Source organism: Pipistrellus kuhlii, unplaced genomic scaffold (assembly GCF_014108245.1).
Source record: "Pipistrellus kuhlii isolate mPipKuh1 unplaced genomic scaffold, mPipKuh1.p scaffold_m20_p_10, whole genome shotgun sequence".
In the NCBI taxonomy this organism is placed as follows: domain Eukaryota; kingdom Metazoa; phylum Chordata; class Mammalia; order Chiroptera; family Vespertilionidae; genus Pipistrellus; species Pipistrellus kuhlii.
This window is the reverse complement of record NW_023425405.1, coordinates 29,863,619-29,882,282: the sequence shown is the minus strand read 5'-3', so window position 1 is coordinate 29,882,282 and position 18,664 is coordinate 29,863,619. Positions and strand designations below refer to the sequence as shown.

General features: G+C 38.0%; 1 protein-coding gene across 3 annotated transcripts in view; it reads right to left on the bottom strand.

The window, feature by feature from the left end:
* CRPPA (CDP-L-ribitol pyrophosphorylase A) overlaps positions 1–18,664 on the bottom strand; it is a 157,116-nt gene that overhangs the window by 105,631 nt on the left and 32,821 nt on the right. For 2 of the 3 annotated variants that reach the window (XM_036429281.2, XM_036429282.2), the window contains 2 exons: positions 14,385–14,489; positions 7,157–7,202 (listed from right to left, as the gene is read on the bottom strand). In XM_036429281.2, the coding sequence (XP_036285174.1) occupies positions 7,157–7,202; positions 14,385–14,489 (151 nt within the window). The remainder of the gene's footprint in view (positions 1–7,156; positions 7,203–14,384; positions 14,490–18,664) is intronic. The other variant, XM_045578175.1, reaches the window with a different exon arrangement.

The following is an 18,664-nucleotide window of genomic DNA, read 5'->3' as shown; positions in this document are numbered from 1 at the left end:
CATTTATTTAAGAGTTCCATAGGGCAGTGGGTCGGCAAACTGCGGCACACAAGCTACATGCAGCACTTTGGCCCCTTGAGTGTGGCTCTTCCACAAAATACCACGACCTGGGCGAGTCTATTTTGAAGAAGTGGTATTAGAAGTTTAAGTTTGAAAAATTTGGCTCTCAAAAGAAATTTCAATCGTTGTACTATTGATATTTGGCTCTGTTGACTAATGAGTTTGCCGACCACTGCTAGGAAATTTTCCTCTTAGAAGGTTTTAAAGTATGATCCTTTTGCCAGAATATGGTCAACATGTTAAATGTGGGTTGGGACTGCTTATATTGCATATGTGAGTCTAGATAAAATATGTTACTGCTGGCATCTGTCATCACTTTAATAGTTTGAGTAGGTTTGAGCATACAGAGCAGGCTTGGGTGGGCTCAACCAGCTTGGGTTGAAAAAGTACAAAAGTACAAAACCTCTTTGTTAAGTGGCTGTTTACACACTTACCAGTCAGCCCACTGTCTTGTCCCAATTAATCACATTACTCCCGAGAAAAGTGTATGTTTTAAATTTCACTCATAATAGAAGCCTAAAAAGGACAAAAACTAAAGAAAAATTACCAAGTCCATTTCTCTGCCTCAAAAAAAAAAAAAAAACAATATTAAGAATGTTATGTTACATAACTGTAAATTTGTGATTAACTGTACATTTTTCATTGCAGATGGCTGTGTAAAGGACAAATATGGGAATACTACTTTATATACATGTTTCGTACTACTGAATAGTTTGCTACAAATAAAAATCCAGCTGAATATATTGGTGCTAAAATAAACTTAAAAATAAATCTTATCTAACAACATGAAATAAAGTTCAAATTTTGAGACTTGCTATAAACCACAATTCAGGGATCATAGTCAAAAGTTTATCTGAAGTTAGTTACATCAAAACTCCCATTCTTGCCCAACTGGTATGGCTCAGTGATTGAGTGTCAACCCATGAACCAAGAGGTTGTAGGTTTGCTTCCCACTCAGGGCACATGCCCAGGTTGAGGGCTTGATCTCCAGTAGGAGTTAGTAGATAGATGTTTTTCTCTAAACAATGTTTCTATCTCTCTACCCTTCTCCCTTCCTCTCTTGCTCTCAAATCAATAAAAACATTTTTTTAAAACTCCAATATTAAACTAAAGATATAGTCTTCCACATAAATTATGATGGACCAAAATATACATGCTGTTCCAGTTGACAAGTATATCTGAGAGTATAAAACGCTCCTGCAAGACATGATACTTAACAAAGAAATGTTTTATCCGGTCTATAAAAAATAAACTTAAAATAGTTATACCAAAATATAATTTTCCCCAGTTGGTATGGCTCAGTGGCTGAGCATCAACCCATGAACCAGAACCCAGGATCCTACAGGGAGAAATGGAACTGTCTGGGATCAGGTTGGAAAGCGAGGATGGCTTCCTTGCAGAGGTGCTCCCAGGAATCATTGTTACTGTGTGGAAGTGTGGGACATAGGTATGCAGAGATGCAGAGAAGGTTGACTGGCAGCATCGCTGTTTGCTACGCCCTGGTGATTCCCTGAGACCCTGCCCCACCCAATTACAACCCCACCCAAATTGTGCCCAGTGGCTTTTGCATATGAATATACTGGTGCTATTGCAGAACGACCCTAACAAACTGCAGGTGAGTCAGAGAGCTCCAAAACTTCCAAACCCCAAACAAGGAGGAGAAATCTGCAGATCTCGCTGTAGCTCCTGCTGGGTGGCCTCTGGCAGTAGCTGACTTTGCACCTCCTTGGAGATCCAGGAGCCAGTGTATCTAGTGGTCAGTGTGAGATCATACCAGATTTCAACTCCTCATATCCATAAGTGACACACTCAAGAGGCAGACTCAGTGAGCACCAAAGCCCCAATGAAGCAAGTCCTGTCCCATAAGGGTGTCTCCAGCATTTCTTCCATTATAGACACAGTGGGTCCTCACAGCCAATTGGCCTGGAGGTCAATTTCTCCCAGTGATACCAACAACAATCAAAGCTTAACTACAACAAGACTGTGCACAGAGCCCACAAAGGGCTGCACCTAGAGCACATGTGTCAAACACAAGGCCCGCGGGCCAAATCTGTCCCGCCAGGCCTTGCAATGTGGCCCGCACTGCGCTGTCATCACTGCACTCCGCTGCGTTTCCATCAATGACAGTTTATGACTGTTCAGTAAACCATTCGGCCCGCGATTTAGGCTGGATTTTAGATTTTGGCCCCTTCTCTGATTGAGTTCGACACCCCTAACCTGGAGTGTCATCCTCAGGTGATAGGGGAGGCTGAGCCACTGGGCCCTATAGCACACTTACCACATAAAGCCACTCTATCAACACAGGGATCCACCAAAATGCGAAGACAAAGAAACATGTCACAAATGAAAGAAATGGAGGAAAGCAAACAAACTACTGGATATAGAGTTCAAAATCACAGTTATAAAGATACTTAAGAATATTCTAGAAACGGTCAAGAAACTTAGTGAGACCTTCAAGGATCTAAATGAGAATGCCAAAAAAATGAAAAAAGACTAGTCAGAAATTAAGCATACGCTGTCTGAAATAAAGAATAATATACAGAAATTCAACAGTAGACAAGAGGATCCCAAGAATCAAATCAAAGATTTGAAATATGAGGAAGCAAAAAAAACACCCAACCAGAAAAACAAAAAGAAAAAAGAATCCAAAAATATGAAGATAGTGTAAGGATCCTCTGGGACAACTTCAAGTGAACCAATATCTGAATTATGGGGATGTGAGAAGTAGAGAGAGAGCAAAATATTTGAAGAAATAATGACAGAAAACGTCCCCTACCTGATGAAAGAAATAGACTTACAAGTCCAGGAAGTGCAGAGAACCCCAAACAAGAGGAATCCAAAGAGGACCACACCAAGACACATCATAATTAAAATGCTAAGGGCAAAACAAAAAAACAAAAAAACAAAAATAAAGGAAGGAAGGAAGGAAGGAAGGAAGGAAGGAAGGAAGGAAGGAAGGAAGGAAGGAAGAAAGGAAGGAAGGAAAGAAAGAAAATAATGATAATAAAAAAATAAAAATGTTAAGGGCAAAAGACAAAGAGAGATTCTTGAAAGCAGCAAGAGAAAAACAATTACCTACAAGGGAGTATCCATACGACTGTCAGCTGATTTCTCAACAGAAACTATGCAGGCCAGAAGGGAGTGGCAAGAAATACTCAAAGTGATGAACAGCAAGAACCTATAACCAATATTACTCTACCTAGCAAAGCTATCATTTAGAATTAAAGGTCAGATAAAGAGTTTCACAGACAAGAAAAAGCTAAAGGAGTTTATCACCACCAAACAGGATTATATGAAATGCTGAAGGGTATTTTTTAAGAAGAGGAGGAAGAAGAAAAGGGTAAAGATAAAAATTATGTACAACAAAGTGATAACAAATACATATCAACAACTAAATCTAAAAATCAAGTGAATAATGTGATGAACAGAATAAACTGGTGAATATTATAGAATCAGGGGCATAGAAGGTAGTGGACTGATAATTCAAGGGGACATGAGGGGTGCAGGAAGAGATTGGACAAAAATCTTTTATCTATGGATGAGGACAGTGGCGAGGGGTAAGGGCATGGGGTGTGGGAGAGGGGAACCAGCTGGAGAGGAGCCATGGGGGTGGGGGGGAGAGGAACATCTGTAATAATCTGAATATTAAAGATTTATTTTTAAAATAAATAAATAAAACAATACTTAAAAAACATATATATATATATATATATATATATATATATATATATATATATATATGATTTTGGGATAGATTCACTGGATCTCAACATGCATCTGTTGGAAGCATGTAGTGCAGAAAGGTGAGAGGGAATGGACACCTATCTATTCCCACAATTTAAGGTCCCCAGATTCAAAGGTAAAACACATGCGTAGCAGCACCCTTGGACATATCGCTCAATTCAAGTCAATGTTAGAAGATGCAAACGAAAAAAAAAATTAGACATTCTTCCCACCTTCACTGATTCACAACCTCAAAAAGGTTCACATCAAGTTATGGGCAATGGTGAAATTCGAAAAGTTCTTAAAATAAAATTTTAAACTGTTTTAATATATAAATTTGGAGGCCAAATCAGTTCTAAACTTGAACTGGCTAGAGGATCAATAGCCATTACCCTGGCATTGAATGTAAACATTTACATATTACAAGTCTTGTTTTGTGGTGAGGTCCCAAATCCCACTGACGATGTGACATAATATGTGGCGTAATACAGTAGCTTTGGAGAATATAAAGTATTCCAAGTTCCAAAACACATGTAGCCCAAGGATTTCAGACAAGGGAATCTGAACAATATCTACTTAAGGAATAAAAGGGAGGATAACATTATAAAGAGGTAAACTGCCTAAGGTGGCAACCTGGATTAAAGAATGAATTTTCCATCCCTTTCAAGTTAGAATTGGCTTAGAAACATTGGATATTGTGTAATATGGGAACAATAACACTACTTAAGCCACTGAGTTCCTGGAGAAGCAAGAAATAATCCATACAAAATGCTATAAACAATGCCTGGCACAAAGTAAATACCAATAAAGAAAGTGCCTAGAAAAATACTTTGAACACTTACTAGGAAAAGGCAAACAGGTGAATATAGAGGTCAGATAGTTAGCTGGCTCTATACCATATTATATTTTGGAATATATGTCAACAGTTTGATTTTTAAAAATCCAAGAGTTTTCTTCTTCCTCTGCCCAGAGGTATTTCTGCCATCAGGCCTCAGAGGTAGTAGTATTATTGCAAGTCCTGGAAGCAGGTAGCAATCTCAGCGGAGCGAACAAGCATGTGGAGCTGATGGAACGCAGCAAGATGCCAAGCTTTTAATGCACAGATCTATTATTTGGAAAGAAATAAACAATGAAGATGGCCTGGCTCAGTGGTAGAGCGTCGGTCTGCGGACTGAAAGGTCCCAGGTTCGATTCCGGTCAAGGGCATGTACCTTGGTTGCGGGCACTTCCCCAGTAGGGGGTGTGCAAGAGGCAGCTGGTCGATGTTTCTCTCATTGACGTTTCTAGCTCTCTATCTCTCTCCCTTTCTCTCCGTTAAAAATCAATAAAATATATTTTAAAAAAGAAAAAGAAAAAAAGAAATGAACAATGAAGAGCAACCTAGAGGAATGTTTCCTGAACTTGATGTACAAATCAGCCAGAGTTTTTGTTAAAATGCAGATTCTAACTTGTGATGGGGCCAGACTTCTGCATTCTGGTTCTCAGGGAGTCAGAAGGCTGCTGGCCCACATGGGGAGTAGGAAGGCCCCAGAGCAGTGGTCCTCACCATGAATAGGCAACATCAGAATCTCTTGGGGATTATTAGAAAAGCAAACCCTGGGGCATAAGGAAACGCTGGGAAATTGTTGCTCTAAATCGGCTGTTTACATCCAGTCAGACTTTCCCTGGGAATAAAAGTAGAATACTTTTTAAATACATTAAAAATAAAAGGAGTCTAGGAGACTATGGTACCTAAATAAGAAAACTGACATCTCTCTGCAAGCAATTACCAAAACTACAGCCCCTGCAATTACACTTAAAATGTAGGCTTTGACATGCTAAGCAGCCTGCTCTGATGATACAGAGGCAGAAGTGTACAGAACCACTTACCAACTAGTCACAAAATAGATCATTTCCATTTCACCTAGTAAACAGAGATAGGACTTTGTAAAGAAACCAACGAGACTTTTATCTTTCCTTGAGTTGAGAATGTAACCCAACCACATCATGGTTTAGCCAACTTCTCCAAAGTAATGTTTACACATCCCCTGGCTCATAAGTAAATACATGTCAACAGTTTGATTTATAGCTATAGGTGATCTGTTTATATACACAGATACACAGACACAAATTACAGTACATTAATGGTTTGAAACACAATATCCCTAAAGGGCAAAAAAAAAAAAAAAAATAGCCTGGAGGGTAAACTATAAATAATATCATGCCCAGGAAAAAAAAAATAATAATAATATTTCAGTTTTTGATTGTTTCATAGGTGGTTTTCCCAAAACTTGATAATACACTTGATGCATTCAGAATTCAGATTTAGTTTTCTTTTCCAACTTCCAAGTTTGAATTTATAAGTTCACTTTTCAAGAGAGTTTACAAGTTCACCGGTCAGAAATGGAGCACACAGTTCTGTCCTCCATCCATTTTTTAAAGAAATCAGTTACTGACCTTGAAAGGCACTGCATTTGTTTCAGGACTGGGGGGTGGACCCACTTGAGTTCTGTCAGGACCATGCCTTTCACACAGTGCTGCGCCCAGAACACACCTCAGGTGTTCCCGCCATGGGGGGGGGGCGGGGGAGGGAGGAGTGCTTCTGTGTGAAGTGAGCAGAGGCAGGCTTGCTGCTCAACACTCAATGCCAGAAACAGTGCCCTCAACAAAGAATCACCCAGCCTCCAATGCCACGGCCCGGAATCCTTGATGTACGCAATTGGGGCTGCAAACACGCAGGACGAATGTCCTGTATAGGCCTCATTATTATATTCCTAGCACAGCATGAAGCACAGGGATAAATATTTGTTGATTATTAAATAAATTACCACTGCATAGCTGGGACCTTAGAGTCATAGAGATGAAAAAAGAATGAGAAAGGGGTTATTATGCATGTAATGTCTAAAACTACCCAACAAAATTAGTCATTGTCAGAACCAGAAAGAAAAAAAAAATGTAAAAAGTCAGTCAGTCCAATCTCCGTGTTTTGAGAATAATATTTTCATACGAAAGATGCTTTCTAATGCACTGATATAGTGATGGGGGATCAGTCCTCTTAATAGTAACAGTAAAATATAAAAACCTTCATAAATTTACTAAAATATCGGTTGCTACTTTGAATAGTGCCAATGTCCCATACTTTCTTCAAATTAATAAAGCATTTCCTCTATAAAAAGTAAGACCAATACGACATAAATCACACATAATAAGTGATATTTCACAAGCGGGAAACAAAGCAACATGTAATTATTTTTCAAAAAAGCAAATCACAGACTTCCATGGCCTACGGGCATTTATACTTCTGAGAATTCTGAGATCTAAAATGTCATGAGAAATTCTGAACTGGCTTACATTTCTGAAACACAGGAACTGAGAGTCACAAGGCCAAACATACCCTTAATAATCGATTCAGCTGCATACAAATCTCGTTTGTAGGTCACCTAAAGGACAGATAAACCTCATTAGATTTAACAGAGCAGGAAGGAATGTGAGAGCAATAAAATTATACCCCCAAGGAAATTCTTGATTTGGGAGAAACTATAAACACATAATACTGACAATTTCTAAATTACATCAACATCAGCAAATTCTGAATAATGTATTTTATTTCCACAAATGGTTAGAGATTTGTTTGTTGAATTCTTGTCAACATAACAGAAATTTATCAAAGAATATGTGGTGGTATTTATATGAAAGTATTAGAATTCTTGTTTAACAGTGAGGTTTTACTTAGGAAGGAAGAAAAGGTAAGTACAATATAACAAAAAATCACCAAGTCACCTCTTTAGCTGAAATGAGGAAATTCTCAAAGGTCAACTCACATTAAGAAGGGAGTTTCTTCTGAATGGAATTTGTCTGTATGTACCCACAAGGTTCACCTTATGAGGATTTTTGGCTCTGATAAAAAGAGCATTTAAGGCACCACCATGTACATAAGAATAATCACAATCTTTCCTTAAAAACATGCAGCCTCCTCACAATTGTAATGGGCTCTTTGTAATGTAACCTGACATGGTCCTTTGGCAGATACGTCCCAGGCCATATCACTGAGCTCAGATACAGAACATGTCAGGTGTACTGCATCACAGAATAGTTCTCCCATACCACAGAACTGAAAATGTACTAAGTAATGAACTATTGTAAATAATAAATACTATAAGGTCTTAGGAGCTCATCATTCAAATGCCCAGATTAGAATGCAACTTGTCTAAAAACCCACTTTGAGAAGTACTCTCACCAAATTATCAATAGTACCTTTCTATGCCTACAATTTAAACTTCTTTTCCCCTCCAAATTATTTCATAACGACACTTGTACAGAAACTTTGCTCAGCTCAAGTGACCCAGGGCACTTCTAACCAAAACAGATTCCTACTCTATGCCTTTATCCTGGCTGATAAATCCTAGCCCCAAACTACAATCCAGAATTAAAAGTAGCGGTCAATTTTTAAGACAGATGAGAAATTGCTCAAGCATTCAACTAATCTATTTAAAGTAAATGTGACATTGCTACATTATCTCTAAATCAAGTACATGCCAAAGAAAACTAGAACTATAGTTACTGACCTATTATCTGGGGGAAAAATAGAAAACAGATATTTAAAAGTTCATGCTGTGCATTTTAGCAAATTAAAGGTTGCACTAGTATTGATTTCATTCATTCATTTAGCAAATACTTATCATATAACTACTGTGTTCTAGGTCCTAGTCAAAGTCCTATTCTAAGTGCGGACAATAGAGGATTCAAAGGAATGGGAAAAACTCGTTCACTTGAGTGGACTACATTTTAGTGGAGAGATTTTTCTTATAAGAATTAAATGTTTTTCTTTTGTTGCTTGAAAAATCAAAGTTAGCTACATATCTGAAATAAAGATTCAATGTGTGCAATTTAAATGAGAAAATGCCTTATTTCTATATTTGTCCACTGTGTAAATGCAGAAATTAATGGGAAGGTGGTTAATTACCTTATTCATCTCTATCCCCTCCTGTTTTTGTTGAGGGATAAGATTGATTCCAACTTAAAATAGAATTGTGAAAGTCTTTTTTTTTTTTTTCAAATAAATCTTAATGATGTTTTTAATTAAGAGAAAACTTGCTTTCAAATACTAAAGTGTTTTTCTAGCATACTTCCAAGACATTTTTGCATTGGAGTCCGTATTATGAATAAAATACATGTCTTTATTACCCAAAAGTCCTCTCTCCACTATTATTAAATAATTAACTGTGCAAACAAGAAAGAGTACTAAATTTCCTCTGTCTACTTTTTTCTTATAAGCTATGGATACCAGCCATGTGCTGATTAAATGCTTTGTATTTTATATCTTCAACATAAAGCCATACTGAATACCTCAGCTCTACTTCTAAAACACTGATGTAATGAAAATAAATAACAAAATATTTCTCTTAAACTTGTTAAATACTGAGTCTAAAACAGCCCTTTTCTCTAAGGGAAAAATACTGGGAAATGTAATTCTGAATTAATGACTTACTCCGTTTCTGTCAGACTCATAGTAACATAGGTTGTCCTTTCCTTATTTTTAATTTCAAAAACAGTTTAATGATCAGTTTTGAAGTTGATTTTCTTCTGTCAGCATGATCTATAGTTTTTCTTTGTCTTTACATGACACCTCATGACAGTTATTTTTAAAAGAATCAACCTCGTAGTGATGGGAGGGAGCCTTGGTCCTCTGATTTACTGGCTTTCACACTGGGGCTTTAGAGCCTCCGGGGCCACCTGCACCCCAGGGGAGGGGCTCTGTGCGCCTGAGACTCTGAGCCCCACACCTGCCACTCACCTCGGGAAGCTCAAGTTCTGTCTGAGTAGTTCGACTGTGCTTCTGTGCTATAGTTCATCTAGGTAAAGTGTTTAGATAAAATGTATATGTGAAATATACTTACATATATACACATACATATGTATACATGTGCATATGTAAGTATATGTGGGTTGTTTTTTTTTTTCAATTGAAGAAAAACTTGAAACTGAGAGCCACAGAGATAGATTTCTTCCAAATACGAGGCCAGGGCTCTCTCAGCTACCTCCAGATGAGCACCAAAAACACAAACACTGTCACACCTACTTTGCGTTGTTCCATCTGCATTAACACTCAATATCGTAAATAAGACTTTTCAGGGTCAAGTCCAGTTGGCTATCATCTTACATGAGTTTCGTTATACTATACTTAATGTTCTCCCACCTTTCACTGCATGAGAAAATGAATATGTAACTCCAATAATTAGAATCCAGAAGATCTTAAAATTTAAAGATATAGAATGTTTACTATTGGGTCGGCAAGTAAGTAATTGCGGATTTTTTAAAGAAAATCAAAGACAATTTTTTCATGGAACTAAATAACTTTATTCTGTAATGTATTGCCCATTTTGATCAATGACCTTTTGCCATCTTTCAGGCAGCATCATAATCCCACGTTCAAAAAACTTCTGGTTTTTATTAGCAAAAAACTGAATCAGGTACAATTTGACATCATCATCATTATTGAAATTTTTACCATTCAAGGAGTTTTGTAAAGATCGAAACAAAAAGTAATCAGATGGTGCAAGGTCAGGACTATATGGTGGATGTGGCAAAACATCCCAACCAAGCTCCATTAATTTTTGCCGAGTGACCAAAGATGTGTGTGGCCTTGCATTGTCATGATGGAATACAACACCTTTTCGATTTGTCAATTTGGGCCGCTTTTCTTCAACTGCATTGTTTAATTTCATTAGTTGTTCAATGTAGACATCAGAATTGATCGTTCGGTTGGGTGGTAAGAGTTCAAAGTAGACAATTCCTTTGTAATCCCACCAAACTGATAACAAAACCTTCTTTTGATGAATATCAGCTTTTGATGTTGTTTGAGTTGGTTCACCTGGCCTGCTCCACGATCTTTTCCGCTTGATATTGTTGTAAACAACCCATTTTTCATTGCCAGTTATCAGTCGTTTTAAAAATGGATCATTTTCATTACGTTTCTTTAGCAAATCGCAGCTGCTAATGCGTTGCGTTAACTGTGATTCTTTCAGTTTGTGAGGAACCCATGTATCGAGTTTTTGAACATAGCCAAGTTGTTTTAAGTGATTTTCAATGCATGTATGTGATACATGAAGCTTCTCTGCAATCTCACGTGTTGTACTGTGACAGTCCGAATTGATTATTGCTTTGATTAGGGCGTCATCAACTTCAACTGGACAACCAGAGCGTTTTTCATCTTTGAGTGAAAAATCACCAGAACGAAATTTGGCAAACCAATTTTGACACTGCTGTTCTTTTAAGGCTTCGTCACCATAAACAGCACATAACTTTTTATGAGCTTGCGATGCGTTTTTCCCTTTGTGGAAATAAAAAATCAAAATATGACGAAAATGTTCCTTATGATTTTCCATTTTTCAACGAACGCCAAACGAAAACTACAAAACAGATCAAAAAACTTTTTTTACTGATTAACAGCTGAATAGCCAACTATCAAATAACAAAATGTGTTTTACATTTTTACTACGTCTGCAAACCTAAAAATTCAACTGAAGCCATATATGTGTGAAACCCGCAATTACTTACTTGCCGACCCAATAGATACAAATGTAGACTGGGGGATATTTATTATATTTATTTCTGTTTCATCAGTTACATCTATGTTGAAAATATTCTTTCTTCTAGACTGAATAACTAGATGAAAACCTCCAAAAAAGAAATTATGCCACCACAGTGTATTTTTCAGATTTAAAAAAAAAAAGGGGGGGGGGGGCAAAAAGTGAGACTTTTGTTTCTTTAGTTCTTAACAAGGATGCTAGAACACTTGGCTCCTTAAAAAAAAAAAAAAAAAAAAAAAAAAAAAAAAAAAAATGTTCACATCCAAAGGAATCCTCAAAAGTCAGTCATTCCAGTAATACTGTGATGACTCAAACACTTCAGAAACTCCTCCTAAAGAAGCCTTTTCAGACAACGGGACACAGCTGAATTTCTTAAATAACTGGTTATAAATCTATAAATCTTTCAAGCCCTGAGGATGGTTTTACATTTAGAAACAGGAAGTCTGTTCAATTAGATTTACACAGTCTAGTAAGTGATCAAATATTTAATTATATTTCAGACAAAAACACGGCACATCTACCCATTAAAGAGATGGAAGTCCTACAGGCGAGACGGAATTCCATTGAGAGCAGTAAGTGTTTACTGAGCCCGACAAGGCACCAGCACTCAGAAAGCATGAGCGCTAACACCTATTTCTGGTCTCTTCTGTGGTTGGTCACTCTTTGGGGAGAGGGTGGCTCATTTATGGGGATGGCCTCTACTTTGCAGGGTGACTTGATGAAAACTGATGTTTCCTCCATGCCCCAGGGTGCCTGCTGCAAGAACATTGACATCAACTCTGAATTTTACCTTTTACATTTATTTCTACCAAAAAATAAATAAATAAATAAATAAATGAATAAATGAATAAATGAATAAATGAATAAATGAATAAATAAAAAAGTATGTAAAATACAGAAATAATAACCCTCCTGGGATTTCTGGTATCAGAGTAACAGTCCTAGTCACAGTCCTCACACCACTGAGAGGGTGAGCATCCTGACTTCGGAGCGGTAGGGGAAGATGCCCTGGCTCTGTCTTCTGGAAGTGCCATGCCTCCTGAGATGTGTTTGTCACTGTGTCAGATTTCTGCTCCAGATACCGGAGTCCAGTATTAATTTTAGCGTAATAATACAAAATCTTTTCTCACATCTGAGTTTTAGCCAATGGTAGAAACATTGGAATTATTATAGAATTAGAGCACTACTGTCAAAGTGGAGATTCCATTATTTTGGTTTAAAAGCAACTGAAATAATCTCTATTCATACGAAATGGTAATATCATAAAAGTAATTAAATTAGAAGTATATACTAAAGACATCTCATACAATGTCATCATAAGAGGCTAAATAAACACCTGGGAATTATTTAAAAAATAAAATAAAAAACTAGAGGCCCTGTGCACAAATTTGTAAACCTTGAAAGGAACTCTGTGCTGTGAGGCTGCAGTGGAAACAATGGCTGGTCTTGGCCCACCCTCCAAGCCTCACCTGGCTCCTCCCACCTTGGCCCCTGGTCTCATCTGTTGGCAGTTCCTGCTCCCACTGCCACGACCTCCATGTGCCGACAGCACCGGCCCCACTTGCACCTGCTAATGGCACAGAGTGACTGGGGCTGGTGCCAGCAGTGGGTGAGAGTGGAGCCCAGCGCCATCAGCAGGTGCAAGTGGCTGCTTCCTTGATTGCCTCTCAGAAGCAGGGGGATGTGGAGAAGCCCTTAGGGGCGATTGGGGCCGACAGCTGCCGCTCACACCCGCTGATGGCACCGAGCAATTGGGGGCAGTGCCAGGTGCTGGCAGCGGGTGCGAGCGGTGGCTCTGGAGCTGGCTGCAGGTATGAAAGGGGCAGTGCCAGCAATGGGTGCAAGCAGGGCCATCACTGGCAGTGAGTGTGAGCAGCGGTTGCTGGCCCAGATAGCCCCTCAGGACCAGCAGGAGATAGAGAAGCCCTGAGGGGCGATCGGAGCTGGCAGCCGTCCCTGGCACCCAGTGATGGTGCTGAGTGATCAGGGCTGGCGCTGGGTGCCAGCAGTGGGTGCAAGTGGCAACTCTGGAGCTGGCAGCAGGTGCAAACAGGACTGGAATTGGCAGCAAGTGTGAGCACCTGGTGGGACCACAGCATGGGGGAGCAAAGAATTTTCGGTAACCACCAGAGGCTCGCCCTGATGGCAGAGACTGGCACCCCACCTTGGTCTGGCACCCCCAAACACCTGCTACACTATCCCACCGCAGCCAACACCTGCCACATTCTGCGTGCGCCCCCTGGTGGTCAGCGCACATTATAGTGACTGTTCAGTTGTTCTGCTGCTCAGTCTATTTGTATATTGGGTTATATATATATATATGTATATATATAGATATAGATATAGATATAGATATAGATATAGATATAGATAGATAGATATAATGATGGAAGATAATGAATAACAGGAGGCAGAAGAAGGAAACAGGGAGCCAGAAACAACTGCAATATTTATACTCTAAGTAATGTCACCTCACTTAAGAGAAGAAATGTAATATCTATAAAAGGCCTCTCACTGTCATATGAAATATTTTTGCCCAATCCATTGAATTCAAGGTCCTATTAAAGCACATCATTATTCCAAAAAAATTGGCACTCCCACCCCAGGACTACTGTGGAAAACAGAGTTCCATCCTCAAATCCAGTTGAGTGTAAGGCAATAGAGTAAAAGGACACACAGAGAGAACAAGAAAAAATATGTAGATAAAGCAGTCTTACTGGCTATTTATTTTTAAATTGTGTCAAAGTAAATTTTCTTAAAACCAAATAATAGAAGCAATACCATACTTTGATGGCTCAAAAAAACCAGTACAACTTTTTTAAATACCTTAATGTATGCACACACACACACACACACACACACACACACACACACACCTTTTCTTCCAGAAATAGTGATTCAGCATGAAACCAAGTATTTTTAACTATTTCCCCATTTTCTAAAGTACCTGAAAGGTGTTTGTACTTGCAACATGTGTCTTCCGGAATGACATAAGCACAGACAATTCCCAGAACAGAGTACCAATTCCATTACCTTCCAGAGATCAGGTGATCCTTCCACAAGTTTGGCCTTGACATGACAGTATTTTAGAGCCAGTTGCAAACACTCAGTTCCAAATTCCAGGTCATAGTCACTACACTGGGAAGGGGGAAACAAAGTTAACAAGTTAAAATAAAAATTTAAGGAAAACTTAATCAATTATTGTATAACCAATTACATAGAGGAAAGGAAGAGCCTACAGAATTTCCAAGCTCTTTGATTAGCTACTGATTATTCAAGTTATAGAATAGTTTTCCCTATGCACTAACAGCCAGTAGAAAATAGGAATGTTGCAATGGTAAGTCTCAAACTTCCTCAGTCATTTCCGATGTCAGAATATTTAATTTCTTTTGTTCATAAGTTACCTTTCCAAACATGTTTCTAAAATGCCTAAGGATTTCCATATCACAATTTGATTTAACAAATATATGTATTCATAAAACTCCAAATCCCCTTCCTTATATGTATAGGTCATAGGTCTCTCATTCACCTTAATAGTTTAAATATCAATACATCCTTTTAAAATGATTTATATTTTTATTCCAAAATTGGACACAGTTTTACAAAGGTCTTTTATACATTGAGGAAAATATAAACAACATTTTAAAGCATATTAAACAGAATAATTAAAATTACCAACATAATATAATTCAGCTGAATAATACTGAGTGCCTATTACATGCTTTGTATTAAGTGGCACCATATAAATACAAAGGAGACACTTATTGTGTCCTCCAGGACTCCAGTCTGGAAGGGGAGACTGGTTTATAACAAACATTTTGCTACCGAATGTGACAGATGTAGCTCTAGAAGAGAGTCTAGAATTAGGTCAGGAGATAAAATACTTAATGCTATGTGAGGGCTTCAGGGAAAACCTCTATTTTGTGCTTCCAGCACCTCCACAATCTCATCTGCTAGTATGTGAGGGAGATGTATGTACAGTGAACAGTTGTCTCTATACCCTGTGGTTAAATCCCAAAGATGACGAGCAATGATGCTGTTCCTGCCTCTTCCCAGAGGCCGGACACTGAGCACATCTGGGGACAGCCCTCAAAATGCTCACAAAGTGAATACTGAGAGGAGCCCATAGCAACAGCTACTCCTGCCATCCCAGCTGGTGGGGTAAGAATATTACTTGATGCTGTGCCCTGCCAGCCATGTGATGTACTAGGCAAGATGCCAACAGCCTATACATTACATAAAGTCTCTAGGATTCCAGTCACCAGGGTCACTGGAAATCATGAAAAATTATGGGTCAGGTATAAATATATACCAGAAAGAGAGGCTAAATATTTTGACAGAAAGACTGGTCTAAACTTTCCATTCATTGGATGGAATGATATTACAACTAGTCATGGAGTTTTTAGTAATTGTTGGTATTAAAACCTTGCTTTCACAATGAGATCAAACAATGCATGCTTCATGACAAGTTGCATTTGAACTTCTGTGTCATAAGAACACTGACAATGACTTCCACTTTTCCCTAGGACATGGGAAGTTGGGAAAAATGATGCTCATTTCTGAAGAAAAGAAACAGCAGGTAAACTATACAAGCACAACTTTTTCTTGAACCCAGAAATGAGGCCACAAATAATCACTAAACAGACATTTTAAAGTTATGAATAAGAAATCAATAGTGATAAAATGAAATTATAAAAAATAAGATATTAATACAAAGGCAGACAGAAAAAGAACAGCAAGATGGTATTTAACCAAGAAAGATAATGAATGTATAATTGCACAAAATGTCAACATTTGTTATCCAACATGGGAGTCGTAGTGATATTACTTATTACATGAAACACACACACACACACACACACACACACACACACAGAGATGCTGAGAATCCATACCTCCTTAAACTTGTAGCCCAAGTTAGGGTGGAACAATGTTCTCCCCAGAAGAAGTCCTGAGGACACGGTTTTCAGAGGCCCCCAATTTCACAGCCCATCCCAGCCATGTTACAGTAAAGGTCACAATCAACAAGTTTCATCCTCAAACCCACCCACCAGTCTTTAGCACGCAAACATGAGCCAAAAGCCCCAATTTAACTAAAACCCAAGGAAAAACTCAAACATAAAAGTTAAAAAAGGCAAAAAAGTAAAAATTCTTAGAGGAACTAGAAATCATGCAGTTAAAAAGAAATAAGACCAAACTTAAAAAGTATATATACACATAAAACAAGACAGAATAATATTTAAAATGTGGAAAACTAAAAAAAAAATGAGAGAAAAGAATAATTGATGATAACCACAGAGTCCAATATTTTTTTTTAAAAGAAATAAAGGAATCAGAAAGAAAGAAAGAAAGAAAGAAAGAAAGAAAGAAAGAAAGAAAGAAAGAAAGAAAGAAAGAAAGAAAGAAAACAGAAGGAAAGAACAGAAAAGGGTAGGACAAGGAAATGACCTAATAAATTTTTTAAACTGCAATAATGAAGAACATGAGTCTCCAAATTAAAAATCCTTATGAAATAAAGAAGCTAATAGATGAAAGCACAATTAGCAGCTACAACAAAAGGTCTTATAAAGAAGCAGAAATCCAACTTAGTTGGGACTTCTTAATAGCAACAATAAAAATCAGAAAAACAATGGAATAGTTTCTTCATAATTTCTAAGGTAATAATCATCAACATAAAACTATACTCCCAGAAAAGCTATATATCATTTTTGAGGACAGAATATAGAGTTTTACAAATATTGGAGGTCTCAACAGAATTTAAATTTTTGTGGGCTCATTTTTGAGCTTTTTAATACACTTTGGGGAGCAGTTTTAGATTCATAGCATAATGGGCCGAAGGTACAGATATTTTCCATATACCCCCGACTGCCACATATTCACAGCCTTCCCCACTAGAAAAATACTACTTCATAGTACATTTATTAAAATCAATGAACCTACACCACTAAATCATTATTACCGAAAGCCCAGAACTTACAACAATAAGTTCACTTTTAGTGTTTCATATCATATAGTTTGATACAAATGTATAATAATCTCTATATTTAAAAGCCTAAGCAACCATTCGACCAGTAGCTATTATGTGCACTGACCACCAGGGGGGAGACTCTCAATGCACAGGCATGGAAACATAGAACAGACTGACGAATCTCAGAGGGAAAGGGGGATAGGGAAGGGCAGGAAGAGATTAAACAAAGATCTAGACGCACAGATTTGTGCACCAGTGGAGTCCCTCAGCCTGGTCTGTGGGGATCGGGCCGAATCCATGCACCAGGCCTTTGACATCCCCTGAGAGGTCCTGGATTGAGGTTGCAGGCCAGACCAAGGGACTCCATCATTGTACAAATCCATGCACTAGGCCTCTCGTAAAATAATAAAAATCCTCTGTGCACCTCCTCCACTCTGCACCCAACCCTCATTGAACTTTCTTTCATCTTCCTAGTTTTGCCTCTTCCAGAAGTAGTAATATACTTCAAATCAGACAATATCCTGTTCAGAGTGGCTTTTTTGACTTACCGTATTTTTCGGACCATAAGACGCACTTTTTTTCCCCCAGAAGTGGGGGGAAAAAGTCCCTGCGTCTTATGGTCCAAATATAGCCTACACATATACTTTAAAAAAAAAGTTTTTTTACTTGCCCGGCTCTGTGTGGTCTCTGTGTGCTTGCCCGGCTCTAAAATGGTTCTAAATGCTGCTGTTTACTTTACAGGGTTGATTACATGTGTTTATGACTGTGATGTTGGGTTTTAATGCACATAAAATATTTTAGGACACTATTTGTTTCAGAATCTTTTTTTCTTCATTTCCCTTCTCTAAAAACTGGTGCGTCTTATGGTCCGGTGCATCTTATGGTCCGAAAAATACGGTAATAGAATGTATCTATGGTTCCTTCATGTCTTTTGTGTCTTAATAGCATTGGATAATATCCCATTGTTTGAATGTACCAAAGCTCATGTATGCATTCATATACTGGGGAGGTTTTGGTTGCTTCCAAGTTTTAGAAATGATGAAAACACTAGTATACATTCATGTGTGAAGTTTGTTACAGTCTTTTCAAGTTATTTGAGAGCAAATATGAAGGAGGGCAATTGTTGGACCATATAACAAAAATATGTTTACTTTTGTAAAAAAAAAAAAAATTTGTCCAATTTTATTCTCAAGTAGATGTACCATCTTGCTTTTCCACCAGCATGAATGAGAGTTCTTGTTACTTCACATCCTCACCAACATTAAGTGTTGACATTCTAGATTTGGGCCATTCTAATAGAAGTGTAGTGATAGCTCATTTCTGTTATAAGTTGCATTTCCCTGAT